This window comes from Nothobranchius furzeri, chromosome 13 (assembly GCF_043380555.1).
Source record: "Nothobranchius furzeri strain GRZ-AD chromosome 13, NfurGRZ-RIMD1, whole genome shotgun sequence".
Classification (NCBI taxonomy): Eukaryota; Metazoa; Chordata; class Actinopteri; order Cyprinodontiformes; family Nothobranchiidae; genus Nothobranchius; species Nothobranchius furzeri.
The window spans coordinates 18,183,284-18,205,645 of record NC_091753.1 but is presented as its reverse complement, the minus strand read 5'-3'; the positions used below and the strand labels follow the sequence as shown (position 1 = coordinate 18,205,645).

Here is a 22,362-nt window from a genome sequence, read left to right as displayed (position 1 = left end):
CAGCGGTGCTGCATTCCTAATCAGAGGCTCTGGTATAAAAGGAGGATGGAGACACCACTCGACGCTGGATGATTGCTACAATTTTGGTTAGCTCCAGCCACTCGTATTTGCTTGTTCACTTGTTAGACTTCTCGTGTTAGGATTATTGGATTTTTGACCTCTGACTGTTTTCTTGGATTACGACTTTGGATTCCCCTCTGAACCCCCGTCTGCTTGCCCTGTTTAGGATTACCATCATCTTCTTCACCTACTCCGCCGAGAACCCCGGATCTTCAGGACCACGTCCCATCCTCTTCCACGGCTTCTGCTCCTCTCCTCTCCGCTTCCTCACCCTCCCCGCTCTGCTGGACCCCCGCCCTCGCTCACCTCGGCTCATCACCTGCGCTGCTGCTCGCTGAGCTCGAACTCCGGACTAACGCCTCACGGCATCCTACTCACTGGACTTCCAGTGCACCTTTAGTTCCCGTTCTCCAAATAAAAGACTTTATTTTTACTTACCTCCTGAGTCCCGTGTTGATTCTGCATGTCTTGGGTTAGACGCCTCCCGCAAGTCATGACACAACATGGATGTAGCTTCAATTTGGAGAGTGGTAATGTGTGTCCAGTGTGAAGCTTTGTATATTTAGAAACAGAAATGTGACTGATTAGTTCAAACAGTGGTGCTGGATGAAGATTTATATGTAATAAATCTTTTAAATGCTTTAGTTTCATTTAGAGCTAGTTCAGCTCTCAGGTTCAGCTGTTTATTAAGAGAAGTGGCTTAACAAAGCCACAAAAACTTAGGACAGATGAAAAATATGGAAAACAATTGCTGAACATGACACCAAGGTCATCACTGGAAATAACAGGTGTCTTTTTTGGTGTATTGTTGATGAACTTATTATACAAAGATTGATTGAGCTGACTCTATAAAACGCAGCATTCTTGTAAGTTTGGCCCTCAGACCTGAGAGTAATTAAAGAGGTAGTTAACTGAGGAACCTTTTTTTTATTATTTCTGATTATAATCACTCACTCTGAGTGTTCGTGCAGGCTGAGCATGAAAATAGTCTGAAAATATGTATTTTCTAATGAAAATAGTTCATTTTAGGACAATTAGTTGATGCTCTGAAACTTTTAGACAAAGCAGCAATGAATTTAAATGTATTTCAAATATTTGTTTGTTTGTTTGAAACTTGTTAAAGGTTTGTGAAAAAAGTATCACAGCATCCTGGCATGCGTTGTGGTCAATGACGTAATGCTCCTCGTCAATTCGGCAATTATTTGCACACTTGTGTACTACGCACTCGAAGCCTTACTGTGCACTTTCTCCGAGTGCACTTTGCTGAAGACCACAGGTCGCAGTGCGAGTGTTGAGACAGGGCCTGAAGTTACTTTGTCCTCCAGCTGACTTCTTCATTCTCAAACAGGAGGATCTGAGGTTTTTTACCCCACAGAACGACTTACAAGGCACCCATTCCTTCTGAGACCACTGGAAATGTATTAAAAATGTGAGTAAAGTTTGAACATCTTAGGTGTGTTCTTGCTGTGCATTATTTCTAATTCCATGTTGTCTTTCTTTTTTAAAACACAGAAACGGTTTTGTTACCTGTTATTGACGCTACAGTTTCGCCGACGGCTGACGGCTTCTTCAGGCTGACGCTGATGGTCAGCCTGAAGAAGCCGGCAGCCGTCGGCGAAACTGTAGCGTCAATAACAGGTAACAAAACCGTTTCTGTGTTTTAAAAAAGAACGACAACATGGAGTGAGTAAAGTTTACATTTATGTCATGTCTCCCAGGTTACCATCCTCATCAGCCAGGCCCTCATCCACCTAATTCACCCTAGTCATGTCATTCTGCTCACCTGCCTCACCAGCTATTTATTCCCCAGCCAGCAACCAGTTCCCTGCCAGATTATTGAATGCCACAGCAAGTAGATTCTCCAGCCTTCCCAGTATTACCTGACTCTCGGACCGCAACCCTGTTTTGACACACGGATTGCTGCCTTGCCTTGCCCCTGTTTGGTTCCCTGCCTCACTTTTGGGTTTGCTGGATTTTTTTGACCTCGGACCTGCCTTCTGACTTCACGCCTCTTGCCTGCCTACTCCTATCCCTCGCTGCTCTCCCTGGTTCTGACCCACGCTTCCACACGACCAAGCCCTGAACGTCTATCTGGATTTCTGGTAACATTAACCTGAACTGTGAAAAAAAAAAAAAAATGTTAAACATCTTACTGTGTTTGGTTATCTTTATGGGTCCTCCATCCAAGGTCATCACACTTTATTGTCATTTGGAAATCATGAAGAGCATGCTCATCCAACCATCCATTTTCATCCACTTATCCAGAGTCGGGTCTTGGGGGCAGTAGCCTAAGTCGAGAGGCCCAGACTTCCCTCTCTCCAGCCACTTGGGCCAGCTCTTCTGGCGGAAACCCAAGGCGTTCCCTGGCCAGGTGAGATACCTATTCTCTCCAATGTGTCCTGGGTCTACCTTTAGGAGCATGTCTGCAATGCAAATCTTGTTTCATCATTTGGAGCCAAAATCGAACTGAAATACAAATTTGACTAAGTTCCACGTCCCCACCACATTCACTTGCCAGCATAAAGGACACAGAGGACACTTTTAGTAAATTTATATAAAATGCAAAAGATGAAACAGAGGCTTTCAAAGACTTACAACATCTCACTTCATCCTTAGATTTCCTTCTCCGTATTTCTGTTGACTCTTTTTCTGCAACTTAATGAGGTGAAGAAAAGTCTGAATGTGTAAGCTATGTTTAAGTGTGTGGGTTGGCCATGTTCATGTAAGGTGAAATACAGCAGCAGAGTGCTTGTTATGACAGGGTAATGAGTGAGACAAGCCAGAAGCAAGTGGTCATGGAGAAAAAGAAACATCATGTAGCAGCAGCACAGTTTTCACCACTGCACATGACAGGAATGAATCACATTCCTGCTGGAACCGCACGAGCCGTTTCTCACACATTTAGGCCATATAAATGTTGCAGACACGGGGACAAAATTAGAGCTTTTAATATAAAGGAAAACCAATACTTTGGCTCTGGGGCCTGTGTTGAACAGAAAATATGCTGCTGAGCTCTTCAGAGGGAATGAGAGACATCTAAAGTTCACTCCGAAGAGTTTGGAGGAATGTTGTACAGTCAAGTGTAGGTGAGCAAAATGAATATTAGGTTAACCCTGACCATGAGGATGTGTCTGAGTGAATATATCAGCACCTTTGCTGTCATGTACAGGTAGCTGAGTGTGAGAGATGAGAATCTCAACAAAAGGTACGTCAGCGCTCAGTGTCAATTAGGGGAAACCGAAGCAGAGGCAAATGGAGACAGAGGTGAGTGGTCTTGACACAGCTTCCTTTGACTGGTTAGAGGTTCCTAAACGATCCAAAATAGTCATCGTCCACTTTGGTCTAATGAGAAGAGAAGAATAAATAAATGTCCACTGAGGTGAGACCAAACTGACCAATCAGTTCTCTCCTCAAGCTTCTCTTTTGGAACGAAGCTCATCCTCCTCATGATGATGACTTAGAGGTCTAATCTGTTACCATCCCACACCAACATGCCTGTAGAAACCACAAAGGGCACAGACCACGGTCCCTGGATCGTCATTTGGACTTATTTAGAAGTACACACACACAAAAAAGCACAGGCTTTACAAACACACACACTGAAATACACACAGCTTTCAAACATCATTGATTCTAACTGGGAAAACGTAATCCAGACTGGGAAGAGGAGGCGTGGCCACCTCTCTAGAGAAATGTCAGGCTACAAACTGGGTGTCTGCTAGAGAAATGAACCAGCCCTTTCATCTACGCCACCTTTCCTACAAACAGCAAAGGACAACAAGAAATAGCCGTGTTTCCATTGAAAAGATTACAATCAATATTTTAAAGCAGTGTATCAATTATTTGTTGAAAATTGTTGTGTGTGTGTGTGTGTGTGTGTGTGTGTGTGTGTGTGTGTGTGTGTGTGTGTGTGTGTGTAGGTGTGTGTGTGTAGGTGTGTGTGTGGCTGTGTGTGTGTGTGTGTGGTGCAATTCAAACTCTGACTGCTAGCAGAAGTTTTTATCGATTTCATTCTGACAGAGCAATCTTGCAGTCAGTCAGTCAGTCAATGTCTTTATTGGTATTTATAAAGCATTTCACACACATGAAGCGATCAAATAGCCTGGCCTGCCAGACTCGTCCTCTGTTTAATTCTGCACAGAGAAAGAGTCAGGTAACTCACAGGCAGAGAGGCACTTGAGGGGCGGGACTAGCCAGCTCAAAAATAACCAATCAGAGAACAGACGGAAATGCCGACTGCACCGTGCGATGCTGTAGTTTTTTAGTTGTAGTAAAAAAAAGGCATCGGGCAACGGCGCAAACATTTTTTTTTAGAAGAAAGGCTTTTAGCGCTTCTACTTGTTGTGGTTTAAAAGACATTCAAGTCATTTAGAACAGAGGAAAGAGTCGCAGCGACCTCCGCTTCAGTCACCATGTTCAAAACTCACCATTATGGTGTGTGACGTATGCTACTCAGCGCTGATTGGCTCGGCTAGAATACTTAGGGGGTGGGGTTAATTTAATAGGAGAGTTCCCAGACTCTTTCTCTGTGCAGAATTAAACAGAGGAAGAGTTTGGCAGGCCAGGCTAGTGATCAAAGGCAATAACACTGGACTAGCGTCTGGTCTGAGTTTTCCAACAAGGGCGTCTCCATTTGTTATCTGTTTCAGAGGGTGAGGGGATGATGTGTATTTGTTTAGTCATGTGAACAGGAAATGAAATCATCTCTGAACGTAAACGTGTGTGGTTTGTGTACATAATAACATAAATTCAGCTTTAATAATTTTTATTCTATGCAAAATCTGCTGATTTTAGAAGCATTGATGTCACTATATCGTTATTGGCAAATATCGGTTATCGGCCATAACAGTGGTCTTAATATCAGATATCGGTATATATATATATACATATATATATATATATATATATATATTAGGGGTGCAACAATACATGTACCCGTATTGAACCGTTCAATACGGAGCTTTCGGTTCGGTACGCATATGTACCGAACAATACAGTATTTTTTAATTTATTTTTATCATTTTTTCTTCTGACGATGAGATCCAGTGGATCTGGGTGATCTGCGTTCGACTACTCCGCCTGGGGTCGAATTGTCGAGCGCAGATCCACTTAGCGCCGCCCACATGCTTGGTAGCGAGACGTGAGAAGTCAAGAGCATCTGGCTGCAGACATCAGCTGGCGACTTTGCCGTGACAGGAAATGACGTATCTGGAAAAAATTGTCATTACCTTCGCCGGAAGTCATTACCTTTGCCGGAAGTAGTTTTTTTCGGAAGTCATTACCTTTGCCGAAGTAGTTTTTTTTTTCTTGAATACGCTTTATTGACAAAGCACAAAAGTAGTTTGAATTTGTCAAAACCATACCGTGTCGTTTTTCTCTTCGATTTGTACATATTTAAGAGAAAAATTACACGGTGGGTCATTACCTTAACCAGAAGTCATTACTTTCACTGGAAGTAGTTTTTTAAAAAACAAAACTTACCGGAAAAAGCTTTTTATTTCAGATTTTTTTTTCTCTTCAGATCTGGACTGGCAAACTTAAGTAACGTTGTTACCTGCGTTGCATGAAAATTGAATATTAAATCCCTTTGTTCTTCAGACAGGGAATTTTTATGACAGTAGCACATACATACATACATAATACATACATACATATATATACATATATATATATATATATATATATATATATATATATATATATATATACACACACACACACACATATATATATGTATATATACACACACACAATAAAAGGCTGTAAAGTGAATTAAAAAAACATATGGAAAAAATGAGAACACATTAAACTAAGACTTTTCAAAATGTGCAAACAAAATAGTACTGGCTAAATATTCTGTTTTATTGTTAAGCCCAAGATGAACTTTTGACCTACACCAATTGCTAAAGTACAGGACTCCCAGAAGCAGTGAAAAACATTTCAGCAACACTCCTCTCTCACCAGCAACAAAAATTAGTTATTAAATATCCATAACACTGTCCTATTGTGTATCACAGCAGCTCATTGCAACAGAATTTAACTACTACAGTTGATAACTATTTAGCTAGTTGGTATTTATTTTGAGTGAAAGACAATAAAACCAAAGAAACACTTAATTTCACAACCATTTTATTTTGGGTACAAATGAATTTGCTGAAGCATGGCTTTCTCAGCTGCATATCGATTCATCCCCTCCCATTTTTCCAACACTTTTATTGTTACCTGAAAAACATGCAGGATTACTTCATCGTCGTCGTTGTCGTCTTCCTCTGCTTATCCGGGTCCGGGTCGCGGGGGCAGCATCCCAACTAGGGAGCTCCAGACCGTCCTCTCCCCGGCCTTGTCCACCAGCTCCTCCGGCAGGACCCCAAGGCGTTCCCGGACCAGATTGGAGATGTAACCTCTCCAACGTGTCCTGGGTCGACCCGGGGGCCTCCTGCTGGCAGAACCTGCCCGAAACACCTCCCCGGGGAGGCGTCCAGGAGGCATCCTGACCAGATGCCCAAACCACCTCAACTAGCTCCTTTCGATCCAGAGAAGCAGCGGTTCTACTCCGAGTCCCTCCCGGATGTCCGAGCTCCTCACCCTATCTCTAAGGCTGAGCCCGGCCACCCTACGGAGGAAACTCATTTTAGCAGCTTGTATCCGCGATCTCGTTCTTTCGGTCATTACCCAAAGCTCATGACCATAGATGAGGATTGGGACGTAGATCGACCGGTAAATCAAGAGCCTGGCTTTCTGGCTCAGCTCCCTCTTCCCCACGACAGATCGGTTCAGCGTCCGCATCACTGCAGACGCCGAACCAATCCGCCCGTCGATCTCCCGATCCCTCCTACCCTCACTCGTGAACAAGACCCCGAGATACTTAAACTTCTCCACTTGAGGTAGGACCTCTCCCCCGACCCGGAGTTGGCAAGCCACCCTTTTCCGGTCGAGAACCATGGATTTGGAGGTGCTGATCCTCATCCCAGCCGCTTCACACTCGGCCGCGAACCTATCCAGCAAGAGCTGAAGGTCAGAGCAGGGTGAAGCTAGGAGGACCACATCATCCGCAAAAAGCAGAGACGAGATTCTCCTGCCACCAAACTCTGTTAAGGATTACTTCATACACTGTCAAATGTTTTCAAAAAGTAACTTTTATACCAATCACTGCTGAAGACTGCGTTGTACCTCTGGAACAAGGATATCAAACACCAAGTCCAGAAACTGGAACTCTCTCTTCTTTATTAGTTTATCTATTCCTGAGCATGAACCAATCCGCTCTGTCAGCTCGTCAACCTATAAAACACGTTAACATAAAAATGAACAAAACGTTCCTCTCAGCATTAGACAACAGACCCAGGTGGCCCACTGACCATGCATCCACATAAATAAATGTGATGCAGCTTATTGTAAGTCAGTATACATTTACCTGTGCATCAGCAAAGTGGAACATCAGTGGCTTTAGTCTTTGCTTTAATTTAAGCGAGACACCTGGATTGTGCCACAGATACATGAGGCCAGACTTCACTCTACCACTGCAGAGATCCTTATACAGAGTCTGAGTAGAGACAAGAGTTAAAAATAAGCAACATTACCACAGAAAACAAGGGATTGCATTATCCTATGTCCAATTTTAGAGTCTTAATTTATTATAATTAAACATTACCTTGATTTCACCATCTGAAATCACTGCCTGGGTTCCATTTTTCAAAGCCTCGATTGTCCTGGAATTTAGATAAAATACATCTTATTAGCAAATGAAGAATACAAGCACATGTAAGGAGTTTTGTCAGTGTCACTTGAAGAAGTCCGATATTCATTTTAGATCTATATTTAAGGCCTGTAACTCCTGAATGATTTGCAGCTACATGTGCTTAAATCCGATAATATTAATATAAACCAAACCCGATCAAAGCAGTCAGTCGACAAAAATATCTATTTTTTATAAGGTTAGGATTATTCTGAAACAGAATCAGAAGGAGGGCGGCATTAATTAGAGAAGCGGCTACTATTTCAAAGTTATTGTACCTGTTGCAGGACACCTGATTTGTGCAACCACAGTAGAATGACCCAGCACACCACACACAATAACTGAAAAATATTTAGAGATATTGAAAGCTAAGCTTGTCCAGAAAATACATTTTATTTCTGGGTGCACAGGACCAGTTCCAGTGTGGGCCAGATGCTGAAAAATAAATTCATAAATCTGTCTTTTTTGAAGTTTCACAAATCAGAGGAAGGTTTCACAAATCACAAACTATGTTTTATGCATTCCTACGAGCCCAGAATAATCTAAAACAGGTTTGAAGAGTGTATGTATTGTAGGTTTTGAGCTAGAGCAGAATAAAAATGGTCAGAGTAGAGAAAAATTGGGTGTATTAGCCCTTTAGCCATTTCCCGAATCGGAAGCTAACTTTAGCCTCGTATGAAAACTATAGTGATTGAAACCACTTACAAATCTCTGAAAATCTACGCTTTTTAATTAAAAAAGGGTATTAATAATGTTTCAGTTAAGTCAGTATTAGAAATCGTGGTCTTTATATCATGTCTAAATTATATATAAAGTTAATATTATTACTTTAACTGTTTTAACAAACAGGGAGACCAGAAAAATCAAATAGCTAAGTTAAAGCTAAGCTACAATTGCTGATAGCTTTATTTATGTAGCTTTTGTGTTAGCTTGTGAACTCCCTGCATTCATTTAAAGACTGCGTGTTAATATTGATACAATTAGCTATGAAACACGGTGCCTTTGCAATAATTCTCTGGTAAAGCTTTAAACGCTACAGTGCCTACATTTAAGAACTAAGAACGGTTGCAACAATTAGTTAATTTCATCCTTATCTTTCTTTATCTATCATCCTTATCCTTACCTTTCCTCAACTGAAACCCGCCGAGTATGGTTGAAACAAAAACAACGTAGCGGCCGCCAAAAAAAGACCAACTTCCTGCCGAGGTCTTTCGCTCGTCGATTTTCCGGTAAAAGTAATGACACGCCATCTTGCTCTCGACACACCAGCTGATGTCTGCAGCCAGGTCCTACTCTGAGAAGTTGGCTAATCGCTAGTAATGGCAGCTGCGTCAGCGGTCCCCGAGATTGAACCTCCTCCTCCGTCTTTCATATCTGGAGTTTGGAACTTTTTTGGCTTTCATGTGAAGAGTGACCCTGATGGTAAGCGCGTCACGAACAAAACTACCACAGTATGTCGGAGATGCCACACAATGCTTAATCACGTCAGCGGGAACACAACAAATATGACTGTACATCACCCTGATGCAAAGACAAGTGGAGGCAGGGAAAAACAACAACAACCAAGCATGCAACAAGCTCTTTCCGAGTCATTTAGACAGCCGTTTACACGTGATTCCAAGAGGGCAAAAGAAATAGACAGGGCGATAGCTACTTTTATTGCTGTCGACATGCGACCGTTTTCTGTAGTAGACAAGATCGGGTTTCGGGAGATGCTGAGAGTACTTGAGCCCCGTTACAATCTTCCTTCACGAACCTATTTCACGGAGACCGCAGTTCCTGCTTTGTACAGTGAGACAAAAGCCAAATTAGAGACGGCAGTGTCAGCAGCACCCGCTGTTGCTCTGACCTCAGACGGCTGGACGTCAAGAGCTACACAGAGCTCAGGAACAGTGAGAGATGTAAAAAAAAAACATCAGGGATGACCTGGAGCAGAGATACACAGATCCTGCCATTCAGCATTACCTCCACAAGTGCACAGCTTTAGATCCACGCTTCAAGTCCCTGCGACACTTGGATGATGCCACTCAACTGAGAATTTTTGCAGCACTCAACACAGAGATTGTCCTGAGCATTGAAGAAGTAAGTATTATTTTATAAATGTTTGATAATTTCTTTTGCTACTACATGAGTTGCAAGTTTTAATTAAAAAAATACAATTAATTTAATTTATTTGTATTTTTGTTTTTTGTATTTCTTCAAAGCCAAGCTGCAGGCAACACAACAACAGCCCCCTCTACGGATACTGAAGCACCACACACTTCAGATTCACCATCATCATCTCCACAAGAGAAGAAGTCAGCCATGAAGGAGTTGTTTGGAGAACTGTTCATGGGACAGGAGCCAAGGACCAGGTCTGCAGCCAAAGTGGCAGATGAGGAAATTAACTTGTATAGGTTAGCGGGCTGCATTCACATCGATGATAATCCACTGAGATGGTGGAAAGAACATCACAGCTTGTACCCTCACCTTTACAAGTTGGCACTGTGTTACTTGGTTGTACCAGGGACCTCTGTCCCAAGTGAGAGGGTGTTTTCCACTGCAGGTGACATTGTCACAGCAAGCAGATCTGTACTGTCAGCAGAACATGTTGACATTCTCATTTTTCTGAAGAAAAACATGGAAGTTGAGTAAACTGATATTTGGTTTGTGTTTAAGTGAAACTTTTATTTAAGTTATTTTTGTTGTATATGCAGCTAAGTGTTAGCACTCCAGAAGATGAGTGTGAGGGGGAGTTCCATAAAACATTGGTTCATTTTATAGGGACCTTGTTTAATTGCTGCTGAGAATATAGCCCAGAGGATGGCTATAGTATAGCTATTATTTTGGAAAAAAGCTACTTTGGTTTTTCACAGATTATTTTCTTCATTACATAAGTTTGCTATTGTAGCAACATTTAATTTACAAAATTGTACTTTTGATTTAAAACAAATATTTGTAATAAATTTCAATGAATGACAAATTAAAAAAGGCATGAATACAGTTTTTTTTGTATCGAAAAAATATCGAACCGTGACACAAATATATCGAATCGAACCGAACCGTCCATTTTGTGTATCGTTGCACCCCTAATATATATATATATATATATATATAGTGTAAGTTGTGAAAATGTACTCTCCAAGTTTTAGTCTGGCAGCTCCAGGTTTGTGATGAAATTTATTATTTTTTCAATATGCCTGTTCAGTGGTTTGTGGCCAGAAATACACATATCTACACTTGCAACAGAATAAATATATGTAAAGAAAAATGGTGGACATTATAGTGGTCCTCAGTCTTGGTATGAAAAATGTGGAGCTTCACAGGCACCCTTCAAATCCCAGAGAGGCAAACCACAAGCCCACCTGGTGCCGTTACGCCTGCAGCACAGGGAACAAGGACCAGGCCGGACTAAACCCAATTAGCCAACTAAAGGAATCGGATCAGATCTAAATCTGGATTACAAAAATCACAAAAAGTCTGCATGTTTGTGTTTAACTTGGTTCATTGCTTTTTTATCCATCCATCCATCTTTAGTTCATGTAAAATAATTTAATTTACATCTATAGGTGGGTGATACCATATCATTAACAAGATTACCAGTAATTTTTTTTTTTTGCCACGTTGAGCTAATTTCATGATGTAATATCATCCACTACACAATTCATGTGGATCATCAGCACAAAGTCCTTACTAGGGTTGTCACGGTATGAAAATTTAACCTCACGGTTATTGTGACCAAAATTATCACGGTTTTCGGTATTATCGCGGTATTTTTTAAACGGTGTTGCATATGTTCAGAAAGCATTGATAGTCCTGTTCTACACAAACTGAAATAGTTTTGAAAAGGTTTAACAGTGTTTATTAAACCTAAAATAACACAAAGCCTTAGCAAAAGTGCAACTTTTCACAAGTAAAGGAACAAATAGCTTATTTTTCTTGAACGTGTTACAGTAGTCAGTGCAGGTTTAAATGATACAAATCCAAACATTCAAAACATAAACAATATGTAAACAAATCAAAGAAACACCACTTGTTTTCTCATATACTTGTTTTCTTCATTATCAAAATGAAAATCTAAAACTCCAGTCCACACTTGACTTGAGCGCTGTACAAGTCAACCTTAAAAAATATGTATTTAAAATAAATAGCCACTTTAAACAAATTACTAAAATAACTACTACACTATGTAATCAAATCCAAATGTTCAAGTATAAATGGCATTGAACAAGTAAACAAATCAATGTCAAGGAACTAATTGTATATTTCTCTTCATCATCAACAAATAAGATGCTTCATCCAGCAACAGGGTGTCCGTGACACGGTTTAAATGCTGGCAGAGGACGCTGCGGCTGCAGTATGTAGTGACTCGTTGCATTCTCCCTCAACCAAAAGTCCTCACGTCATGCATTTAAGCTAAAATGCTAATGTGTTAACTTACCTTGCACTGGCTGTAGAGACGTGGGTGATGATCACGCAGATGTGCCATTAGATTCGAAGTGTTGCTGCCTTTTGCAGACACTTGTTTCCTGCACGTTCTGCAAACGGGATAGCCGTCTTCTATTAACTGTCCCTCAGCATTTTTCAGAAATCCAAAATATGCCCATACTTCCGATTTAGTCTTCTTTGAGGGCTGATGGATGTCCTGGGCGCTGCCGTCTCCTCCTTCGGCCATTATTTCAGCTTCAAAGTTTTGGTGCCGTTGCAAACTAAAAAGTGCATGTGCGCGCCGCGGGAACTTCAGCTGAAGCGACAGTGGCTGGTAAGGGTCACCGCGCCGAAACCGCGGCCACGGTAAACCCGCCGAGATAATTTAATTTTTTAAAAACTGGACGGTTATTTTTATTGTCAACTTTTTTACCGGGGTTTACCACTATACCGGTTACCGTGACAACCCTTACAGACATCAAAGCAATCATGGCTGGAATCTCAGTTTTAATACATATAAGCCAGTAGGACAAAATACATTTGAGGAATTTTGGCCTCTCCTGGCTTCTGTACCTTCTTCTGTAAGCGGTGAATTAAAACATTAGGAGAGGAGACATGCGAGTCACGTTAGAAAGCCCGGCATGCTGTGACAAAGAGAGAGAGTAGCGAGCAAGTGTGGCTGAATAAAAGACAAAAAACAATCGGGGCTCGACTGAAAAACATTCGGGGTCAAAGCCCCGTTATAATCGGCTGGCAACGCGGCTGATCAGAGAAAAATCTTTAAACATTCTAAATATCTTCTGACTTTTAGTATCACAATATATCATATTGTCTCTCCTGTTCTGGGATTTTTATCATGTCACCAATTTCTTGCCAATACACTCTCCTAGTAAACAATAAACCCTTCGATTTTTCAAGCAGGAGATTTGTCTTAAAGGAGACAAAATATGCAAACCTCACCTTGAGCCTTATTTAGTGCTGCCTCTGTAAACACTCCAGTGTGAAATGAAAACCTTCTGTTTTCTGTCAGTGCTTGGTTTTAGGAAATGTATACCTTTAAAAAGTTGTTTCAACAGGCAATAAGAATAAAACCACCTGTCATTGCAGGAGAAAGCTGCTGCTGGAGAAGTAGCAGCTCTAACCCGGATATCGGAGCTTCTCAGTTTAAAGCAGCCTGAGCGGGCGATGGGTGGGCGTGACCAGCTCAGCTCATTCAGGAAGGTACTGAAACTCAAGAAAATACTGCTGAAATTGCTTTATGTAAGAGGGATTTAGTGAAAGGAACATGAACATGTTTGGTATCAACCACAGAGCTCTTATGTCTTCATAAAAAGTCATCATATGTCCCCTTTAAAACGGCTTTCATGTTTTTATTATGATAATAAGATGAAATAAAGAAAACATTTCAACACGAATGTACTGAATCTCAGCAATCTGGAGTAAATGAGCTCTGGTTAAACTGACTCACACCATCTCTGAGATGTTAGATGGAGATCTCGTTACCCAAACCTTTTTGTTGGTGGGACCTCTGTCTCACAGCAGACTGAAGATTTATGTTATCATATTTTGTTTATTTTATGTAGGTTTAACAAGATTTATTTAGATACATCCCATGCTGTAGTTCTTTTTTAAAATACAGAGCAGTTTTGTTCACCTGTTTTCCCGCTACGTTTCGTTTGCAAACATCCTCAGGCTGACGCTGATGGTGGCGCGTCACTTCCTTCTCCGTTTATCTGCGGGCAGCAGAGGACGTTGTCGCCCTCTGCTGCCCGCTCTCCCCTCTCCGACGATGCAGTCCCATGCACGGTCCAACGTGTAAACTCTGTCGTCCCTGTTTATGGTCCCACATCCACGTCTCCTTATCTCTATAGCTTCTTTTATCCATCTTTTGTATTTTTGTTGTTTGGTGTTTATGATCCTTGTGTCGTCCCAGTCCATTAAATGGTTTTCTCTTATGCAGTGATCTGTTACGGCTGACTTCTTTATTGTGTTTTCTGCTTCTTCTTTTGCTGCTCTCGTGTGTTTATGACTTGCCTCTTTCTCACACTCCTTTCTATGTTCTATTGTTCGTGTGTTGAGTTGGCGTCCGGTTTCTCCTATGTATGTTTTATTGCAGGGTTCGCATGGGATTTCGTAAATGACTCCACATTTAAGTCCAGCTGATATTTTGTCTTTTAGTTGCACTAGCATGGAATTAGAGATACGACACAGCAAGAACACACCTAAGACGTTCAAAGAGAAATACGGACAACAAGGAACGAAGGACTTCCGCCGTTTGGAGCGATTACACCAGAAACGCGCACGTCTAAGAAACTACCTTCGCTTCAGTTTAAGATGCCGGGATGAAAACATCACACCCATAAGCCTACAGCTGAAAACACCGATCCGGACCAAGACAGCACAAAATATAATAGAAAGAGCACAGAGAGCACTGCTCAAGAAGAGGATGAGAAACGTCATAACCAAACAGAAGCAAGTAGAAGACGAACTGGAAAGAAGACACCTGGACCTAAAAAGGAATTACAAACTGGATGAACAAATGGAGGAACTAATTAAAGGACACATGATGGAAAAACAGGAAAAAGAGTTCACAAAGTAAAAGAAAGACACATAAAGAAGTTAAACAATCTCATAAACAAGAAAAAGAGGGAGGAAATACAAGATAACTCCACACTCATGGGTATGTAACATTTCACAATACGAACTAACAGAAGCAGAAGAGAGCATATTAAAGAAAGGTTTAAACTTTGCAGTCACGCCAAAAGAAATACCATATGATGAGTTCATTGTAGCAACAGAACTAGCATGTCAACAGATCACAGATGAGGGAAAGACAGCAGAACTTAGAAATAACATAGTTGGGATGTTAAAAAACAGCCAAATTCAACACAGCAATATTACAAAAGAAGAACAATCAGCCATGACAGCTTTATCCAAAAATGAACAGATAACTATTCTACTGGCAGACAAAGGAAGAACTACAGCAGTTATGGACAGAGAAAAATATAAACAACAGATGAAACAGGTGCTAGAGGACAAAAATGTGTGGTGAAAACGTACCGTGAGCTAAGATTGTTTTTGTTCTCCAACGTGATGCTACTTCTACACACTTAGCTGGTGAACAATAGCAATGTAGGTAATTTCAGCATAAAGGGCCACTCACTGCACTGGATAAAATGAAATGTTTACTTTCAAAACATGAAAACTTTTAATGAAACACTTTTAAGCCACAGAGAAAATCGTAGAGAATTCCTAACACCCAGCAACATGTGCTTTGTTCAAACAGCACCATTTTATTTCTCTGTTCAGTGTTTTACATGGTGTCACCACTACTCCTACATCTAAATGTCTCAGCAGTACGATCTATCATTATGTGGTCTACCATGAAGAAAAGCAGCAGCCACCCTGTAAAAACACACAGTTGCACTTATCAAACACACGTCTCAGATATGGGTCTGCACAGCTTCTTGGGTTTGCCACTGAAATCAGGCAAAGGTATTTAGTGGAAATATGACATCCCTTTGGAGGGACTTACCCAGCACCTCTGGCTCAGGAAAGATCTAGGAACTATACTAAAGTATTTTTCTGTGTATAAAACTTTTATCCTTTACATCAGATCACAGCTTTTCTGCAGAGGGTGAGTAAAGTGGGATTAGTTCACCACAATCCTGTGACATCAAAACCTGTGTGTGTGTGTGTGTGTGTGTGTGTGTGTGTGTGTGTGTGTGTGTGTGTGTGTGTGTCTCAAACTGAGGGCATATTGCTGGTCCTCACTTTGGTTCAGTGTTACAGAGCTCTACTGGTGTGAATTAAGTTTTTGTTAAAGAGACAATGTGTAGTTTTTTACCATTAATTTCTGTAAATATCCATCAAAATGTTGTTGAAAATGTATTAAATGATGCCCTGTTGTTGAAAAAAGTTGGCGGTTTTGTAACATATAACCATAAAAATCTGGTCTAAAATACATGGGAGAGGGTCTAAGTCTCTGGGCGATGCCGTATTAGATGCCATGTTTCCTTCTACGGGAGCCCATGAGGACAGAATGCATTAGCTGATGTGACGGTATGAAATGACTGTTTTCCACCAAAAGTCATTTTTCCCCTCTCCTCTGACACAGGACTAGTCTGCATGAGATATGGCCTCTAGGTCTCATGCATTTGTTATAACTGCTTCTTTCCAGCTCAAGAGAAGAATGAAGAAAGGACTCTCTCCTTTTAATAAATCAAAGAACTCTATTTTAATAAAGCTAATCAAACAAAGTGTTAGTCAATAAATAAGATGTGACCAATCTGTGAAATCAAAATATTAATTACTTTATTATAATCCTATAGAATATATTAAGTAATATGACTTTAAATGTTCCAATAGGACTGATTTCATGTAGCGTTAAAAGACATGACACATTGCTTTCACTGATCCAATCAGAATCTGCCAGATCTGACGGAGGCGTGGTTTTGGTGGTGTTTGGTAAATCTGTCAACGTTTCATTCGACCATAAACCAAAACATCCGAAGTATAAAACCAGTTCAAAGCGTTCTGGAGAAGTTGTCGGAGTGGCCAATTTGTAACTTTCCTCTTCAGCCGAAAGAACCAACGACAAGCTGGATAAGATCTGTTGCATTTTACCAACCAAGCAACGGTTTTTTTCAGGATAAAAGCTGAACCATCACGACCCAGGTTTGGGTCTCACTAGATGCCAACAAAATCGTCGTGACCCGGGAGTATCTCAAAGACTGGTCTGGTCGGCAGCCGCTGCTTTTCCTACCGGCTTCGGTTCCAGAGAAGGTCAAGCTGGACCTCGACATTCCTGATCTAACGGGGACTTCCACTAAGGGTATGTAGGCCGACAAAATGGCGTTGAATGTGTTTATGAATCTCCTAATCAAAGCTTAGCACGAAGACATCACCTTCAGTTCCCATCAGAACTAATCGTTTCTTCAGATTTGCTGTTTCTGAGCAACATTCCACATCACATCATTCTCCGTCTCATTCACCTTAGTTACACCATACATTTAGTGTTAAAGTTAGTCTAGTTTTAATTTGTTTTTAATAAATCTTTAAACTTTTAAACTTGACTCTCTCTTCTGTTGTCTCTGAGTGAAAACGAAACTGTTACCTAATCCCTGCAATAAAAAGTTACAATCTTCTGGTTTAAAATAACCTCACAGATCCATAAGGTTGATTTCATAATTGCTATGGAATCTTTTGTCTTATGGCTTATTAAATAACATGTAATTTAAATCATTACAGAACGGCGAGCCATAGCCTGGTATTTGTACATTTGGACACTCTGTGCTCATTCTGAGACATATTTTAACAGTAAAAACTAAAATGAATGTTTCTGGTTGAAAACGGGACGATCTCATGATCTCACTAGAGTGCAGCATCTCCATTTAAAGTCAAAAGGGGGTGTAACCCTGTCCACCTCCCACAAGGAGGCGCTGATTCATCTCTCTTCATCTAAGGTGACGTGTCATGTCGCAGCCATTTCAATTTCATAGACAGAGTTATCTGAAGGATTTTTCCAGCTGTCATCTTGAATGTAAATACATGTTTATATATGCTCTGTACCAGGGGGCACCGCGCCACTGTCCGTGGGGGTGTCACTCATCATCAATGTGGATGGAGCGAATTGCGAGATGTTGAGGGTTTCCTGTAAGTCAGAGCCAATTAAAACATCAGATTGCAGCGTTCTCGTTTTATCTGGCGGCAGATCAGCAGAACACGGGGTTGCTGCCCCGCCCACCTGAAAATCATTAACAAAATCTTGGATTCTTGTGACATCCTGTTGCAGATTGAAAAGCTGCGATTTCATGCTTCTCATCTCAGCCAGCTGCATTTGGGATCCATTTGTCACTTCAGCAAGTTGGATTTGGGATCTCTGAAGATCATTTCTCATCTGTTGTATGAGGGATGTTAGCTGTTTAATTTCCTCTGAGCTCATTTTAACCAATGTACGGATCCTTTAATTTGTTGTAAAATTTATGGAAGCTGAACAAGAAACAGTTCTTACCGGTTGATTATAAATGAGCTTTGTTACAGGAGAAATTTTTTGTTTTGAATGAACATTCAGGCAGAACCGTTAAGTAGTGACCCAGAAACATCACTCTACCGACCGTACTAAAGATGACTGGTCGAAGCTGCGTGGTCTGACCAAGATGGCGGTTTGATGCGCATGCGCCGTCCGTCACCTGGCGGTTAGCACCGATGCAACCGAGTCCGTTTCTCACACCGAAGTGTTAAAAACGCCGCTAAATCAACTCGAACGAAGCAAATGTTTATCCCTTTGTGGGTAGTGAATTTAGAAGACACAGGAGCGCTGTGTCGATCAATTTTTGGCTATGGCTTGCAACTCCGTTTTTGCCGAAACCGAAAGCTAAGCTTAGCAGCTGCGTGCTACGCTAGCGAGCCTGTCAGCTGATTCAGGCAATTTGGTCCAATTCTGCAGTAGAACTGGCTGGCACGAATAATCGAACGTTCGTGAGCATCCGTATTATTATTCGGCCTAATTTAGCGTGGACAATTCGTATCACCCATGGCTATTCCGTGTAAGAAGCTTATGTAAGCCAGGCTATTGCTAAGCAACTCAACGGGGCGACTACCGATCAGATCGGCAGCCTGGGAGCGAACTCCCGGTGGAGATCTCTATCTCCGTTACACAAGTTATTATGATTTAAATTACAGGTTATTTAATAAGCCGTAAGGCGTGGGATTCCATAGGCAATATGAAATCCACCTTACGGATCTGTGAGTTATTTAAACCAGAAGATTGGAATTTTTATTGCAGGGATTAGATAACCGCTTCGTATTCACTAAGAGACAACAGAAGAGAGAGAGAGTAAAGTTTAAAAGTTAAGAATTTTATTACTAACAAATTAAACTAGACTGATTTTAAAACTAAATGTATGGTTTAACTAAAGTGGATGAGATGGTGAATGGATGTCATGTGATGTTAATCAGAACCAGCAAATCCGAAGAAGTGATTTGTTCTGATGGGAACTGAAGGTGATGTCTTCGCATTAAGCTTTGGTTAGGAGGTTCATGAACACATGAGACACATTTGCCGGTCTACCTACCCTTCAGGAAGTCCCCTTTAGATCAGGAATGTTGAGGTCTAGCTTGACCTTCTCTGGAACCAAGCTGGTAGGAAAAGCAGTGGTTGCCGACCAGTCCAGTCTGTGAGTTACTTCCGGGTCCCGACAATTTGTTGGCGTCTGATGAGACCCAAGCCTGGGTCTTGATGGTTCAGCTTTTATTCTGAAAGGAACTGTTGCAGCAGTTGGAATAGCAACAATTTTTTCAGCTTGTCGTTGGTTCTTTTTGGTTGAAAACGATAGTTCAGGATTGGCTACTCTGTCATTTTCTCTGGAACGCTTTGAACTGGCGTTAGAGATGACGTGGCATAGTTTAATACTTCGGATGTTATGGTTTATTGTCGAATGAAAAATTACCAAACACCATCAAAACCATGCCTCCGTCAGATCTGTCAGATTGTGATTGGATCAGTGAAAGGAATGTGTCATGTCTTTTTAACGCTACGTGAAATCAGTCCTGTTGGAACATTTAAAGTCATAGTACCTTTATATTCTATAGGATTGTAATAAAGTAATTAATATTTTGATTTCACAGATTGGTCACATCTTATTTGTTGACTAACACTTGGTTGGATTAGCTTAATTAAAATAGAGTTCTTTGATTAATAAAAGAAAAGAGTTCATTCTTCATTCTTCTGTTGAGCTGAAAATAAGCAGGTTAGAAGGAATGCATGAGACCTTGAGACCATATCTCATGCAGACTAGTCTTGTGCAGAGGAGGAAAAAAAACAGTCATTTCATTCTGTTACAGTTATGTGATGTATTTCCTGTTTCTATGGGGCGCGAAAATCTTTACCATAGCCCTATGCTACAACTGGTGCATGTGGAACCCCCTCCAACACAAAAGATAAGAGAGCTTTTGGGTTCAGAATTTTGCATCCAAAGCAAGCGCAGATGACCGAAGTCTCAGCTCAGACCAGGAAGCTCAACCGAAAGCTCTCCACAGTCCACCTTTTTTCCGGACCGACCTGGCTCACTGGCTGTGCTAACGCCGGTTTCCCCTGCCTCCTCTTTCAGCTGCCTGACACAGATCAAGCCTAGATTCAGACAGGTATTATAGATTAAAACTGTAACTGAGTGGCATAAGAAAGTTACTTTGGCATACCCTAGTGGTAATATGTGGTTAAAGCGAATGAAGTTCCTATTTAGTAATACATGAAAATTAAAATCCTTTTTTTTTTACATTTAAGCAGCTTTTTATAGACATAAATAGTAAATACAAACCAGACACTGAAAGCTGAGGTTGTTCTGAAAAAAGGAGCAGTTACAAACATTTTTCACTTTTATTACAATTTTATAGCCGTAAACTGGTCATAAAAGGGTTAAACATCTAATAAATGCTCTGCCTCACACAAAGAGATGGTCAAAGTGAACGTGAGCATGAAAACATACGATTTAATACTTTATTATGTATTTTTTATTATTAACCATTCCGCTATTATTATAACACTGGAAATAAATAACATGGGAAATGTTCTGGATCAGCATCATGAAGCAAACTTATGGCCACAGTATGAGCAGTATTCTGGAAATGGTATTTAAAGTGTTAAAACCTAAGTTAATTTAAAATTACAGCAGTAAAATAAAATAAAAACTCATAAAATCCAAAACAGGAATAGATTAAAAAACTGCTAGCAGTTAGTCAATAAAATTGACTATAGGCAACAAAGCAAAAGCGTGCATGACTAAAACCAGACAAAGTCATAAAACCAAGACTAAAACGCTCTTGAAGAGTATTAAAAGCAATAGAGTAAAAATGCGTTTTTCAGTCACTTTTTAAAAACCACAACTGATGATGCCATCCTAATGTAGATGGGCAGAAGATTCCACAATGCTCTACAACCTCTCCTCTGAAGACTAGCTCTGGGGACAACCAAACTACGTTGGTTAATTGACCTCAAACAGTGAGATGGAACATAAGGTGAGAGCAACTCAGAGACGTAGATTGGTGCAAGGCCATTTAAACACTTGTAGTCAAGAACCAAAATCTTAACCCTCCCACTGTCCTGATGGGTGACCCTGTGAGGAAAGTTGACCATTGAGCAGGATTGATGGTTTATCCCTTGAGGTTCACGTGGCAGGGGTGAGGTGGTGCTCACTCCTCACTCCTGCCACGTGGACCCAAGGGATAAACCATCAATCCTGCTCAATGGTCAACTTTTCTAAAGGGGTCACACCCATTAGGACAGTGGGAGGGTTAAACTGAATATGGAACTCTACAGGGATCCAGTGGAGAGAGGCGAGAATGGGCCAAATGAGCTCCCTTCGACCAGTCGCAGGTAAGCCTGGTTCATGCTTCTCCGTCAGCTCTGCAAGGGACAGACACACATGGATTGACGGAAGCGTTTTGCCCTCATACTTCTCCGTCTCCTGGAGAGTGTTGCAAAGCAATTGCCCGGCAGGACTACAGAGGGAGTAGCGCTGTTCTGTGGTATCCTGTCATGTATCGGTCCAAGATAGTGTGTTTATATTGTGTTTTCTGTATATAAGAGACTTTTTAACAGACAAATTTGTCTCTCATCCTCCTCCATCTCTTCATGCACTCGCCACCTCCAAACCCACGTTTCCTGTCATTTCCGTCCACCAATAAAACGCTTGCTGTGCATCTTTTCACTCCTCCAGTCACGGGAGAATTAAATGTTCATGTTTTTATAGTTTTTTCGCGAGGTATTCTTCAAGCTGCTCCGTGTCTGCCGCTAATTATCCTCGGCTCTCTTTACGTTTTTGAGGGCGCAATGGCGGCGCTGTAAACAACAGCGGCGTCCTGACCAATCACAAGCTTGCATTGTCCGTCTCGACTGACGGATGATTTGAAAAGAGAGCTCGACTCCATCCGTCCTTGCGGAGCTCTCCGGCAGGCACGCAAGGACGTTGCGTGTCTCCGCACTGACGCAGACGGAGAAGCATGAATCAGGCTTACAAAGGTGAGCAGCCGTGTGAGCTAACTGCAAATGTTAGGTTGGTAGCAGAGCTCTCGGGTTTAGTGTGAAGTTCAGAGTGCGATCATGGATCAAGAATTTCCTACAAACATGAAAAAATCTTGGCTAACATAGCGACGTATCACACTGG

At 41.2% G+C, this 22,362-nt stretch overlaps 1 protein-coding gene across 1 annotated transcript; it reads right to left on the bottom strand.

The window, feature by feature from the left end:
* Positions 1 to 6,172: 6,172 nt before the first annotated feature.
* On the bottom strand, positions 6,173 to 9,464 carry LOC129159237 (uncharacterized). The gene is made up of 7 exons (XM_070543856.1): positions 9,402 to 9,464; positions 9,308 to 9,313; positions 8,916 to 9,157; positions 7,709 to 7,766; positions 7,472 to 7,600; positions 7,231 to 7,338; positions 6,173 to 7,054 (listed from the first exon to the last, which is right to left on the bottom strand). The coding sequence occupies exons 1-7, from the start codon at positions 9,462 to 9,464 to the stop codon at positions 7,037 to 7,039; spliced, it is 624 nt and encodes a 207-aa protein (XP_070399957.1). The 3' UTR covers positions 6,173 to 7,036.
* Positions 9,465 to 22,362: the final 12,898 nt, after the last annotated feature.

Coding starts and splice junctions, on each gene's coding strand:
- LOC129159237 (XM_070543856.1), bottom strand. CDS start 9,464: ATGTCGACAGCAATAAAAGTAGCTATCGCCCTGTCTATTTCTTTTGCC. Junction 7,601..7,708: donor TTTCAGATGGTGAAATCAAG/GTAATGTTTAAT, acceptor GTCTCTACTCAG/ACTCTGTATAAGGATCTCTG. Junction 7,339..7,471: donor TCCACTTTGCTGATGCACAG/GTAAATGTATAC, acceptor CGTGTTTTATAG/GTTGACGAGCTGACAGAGCG.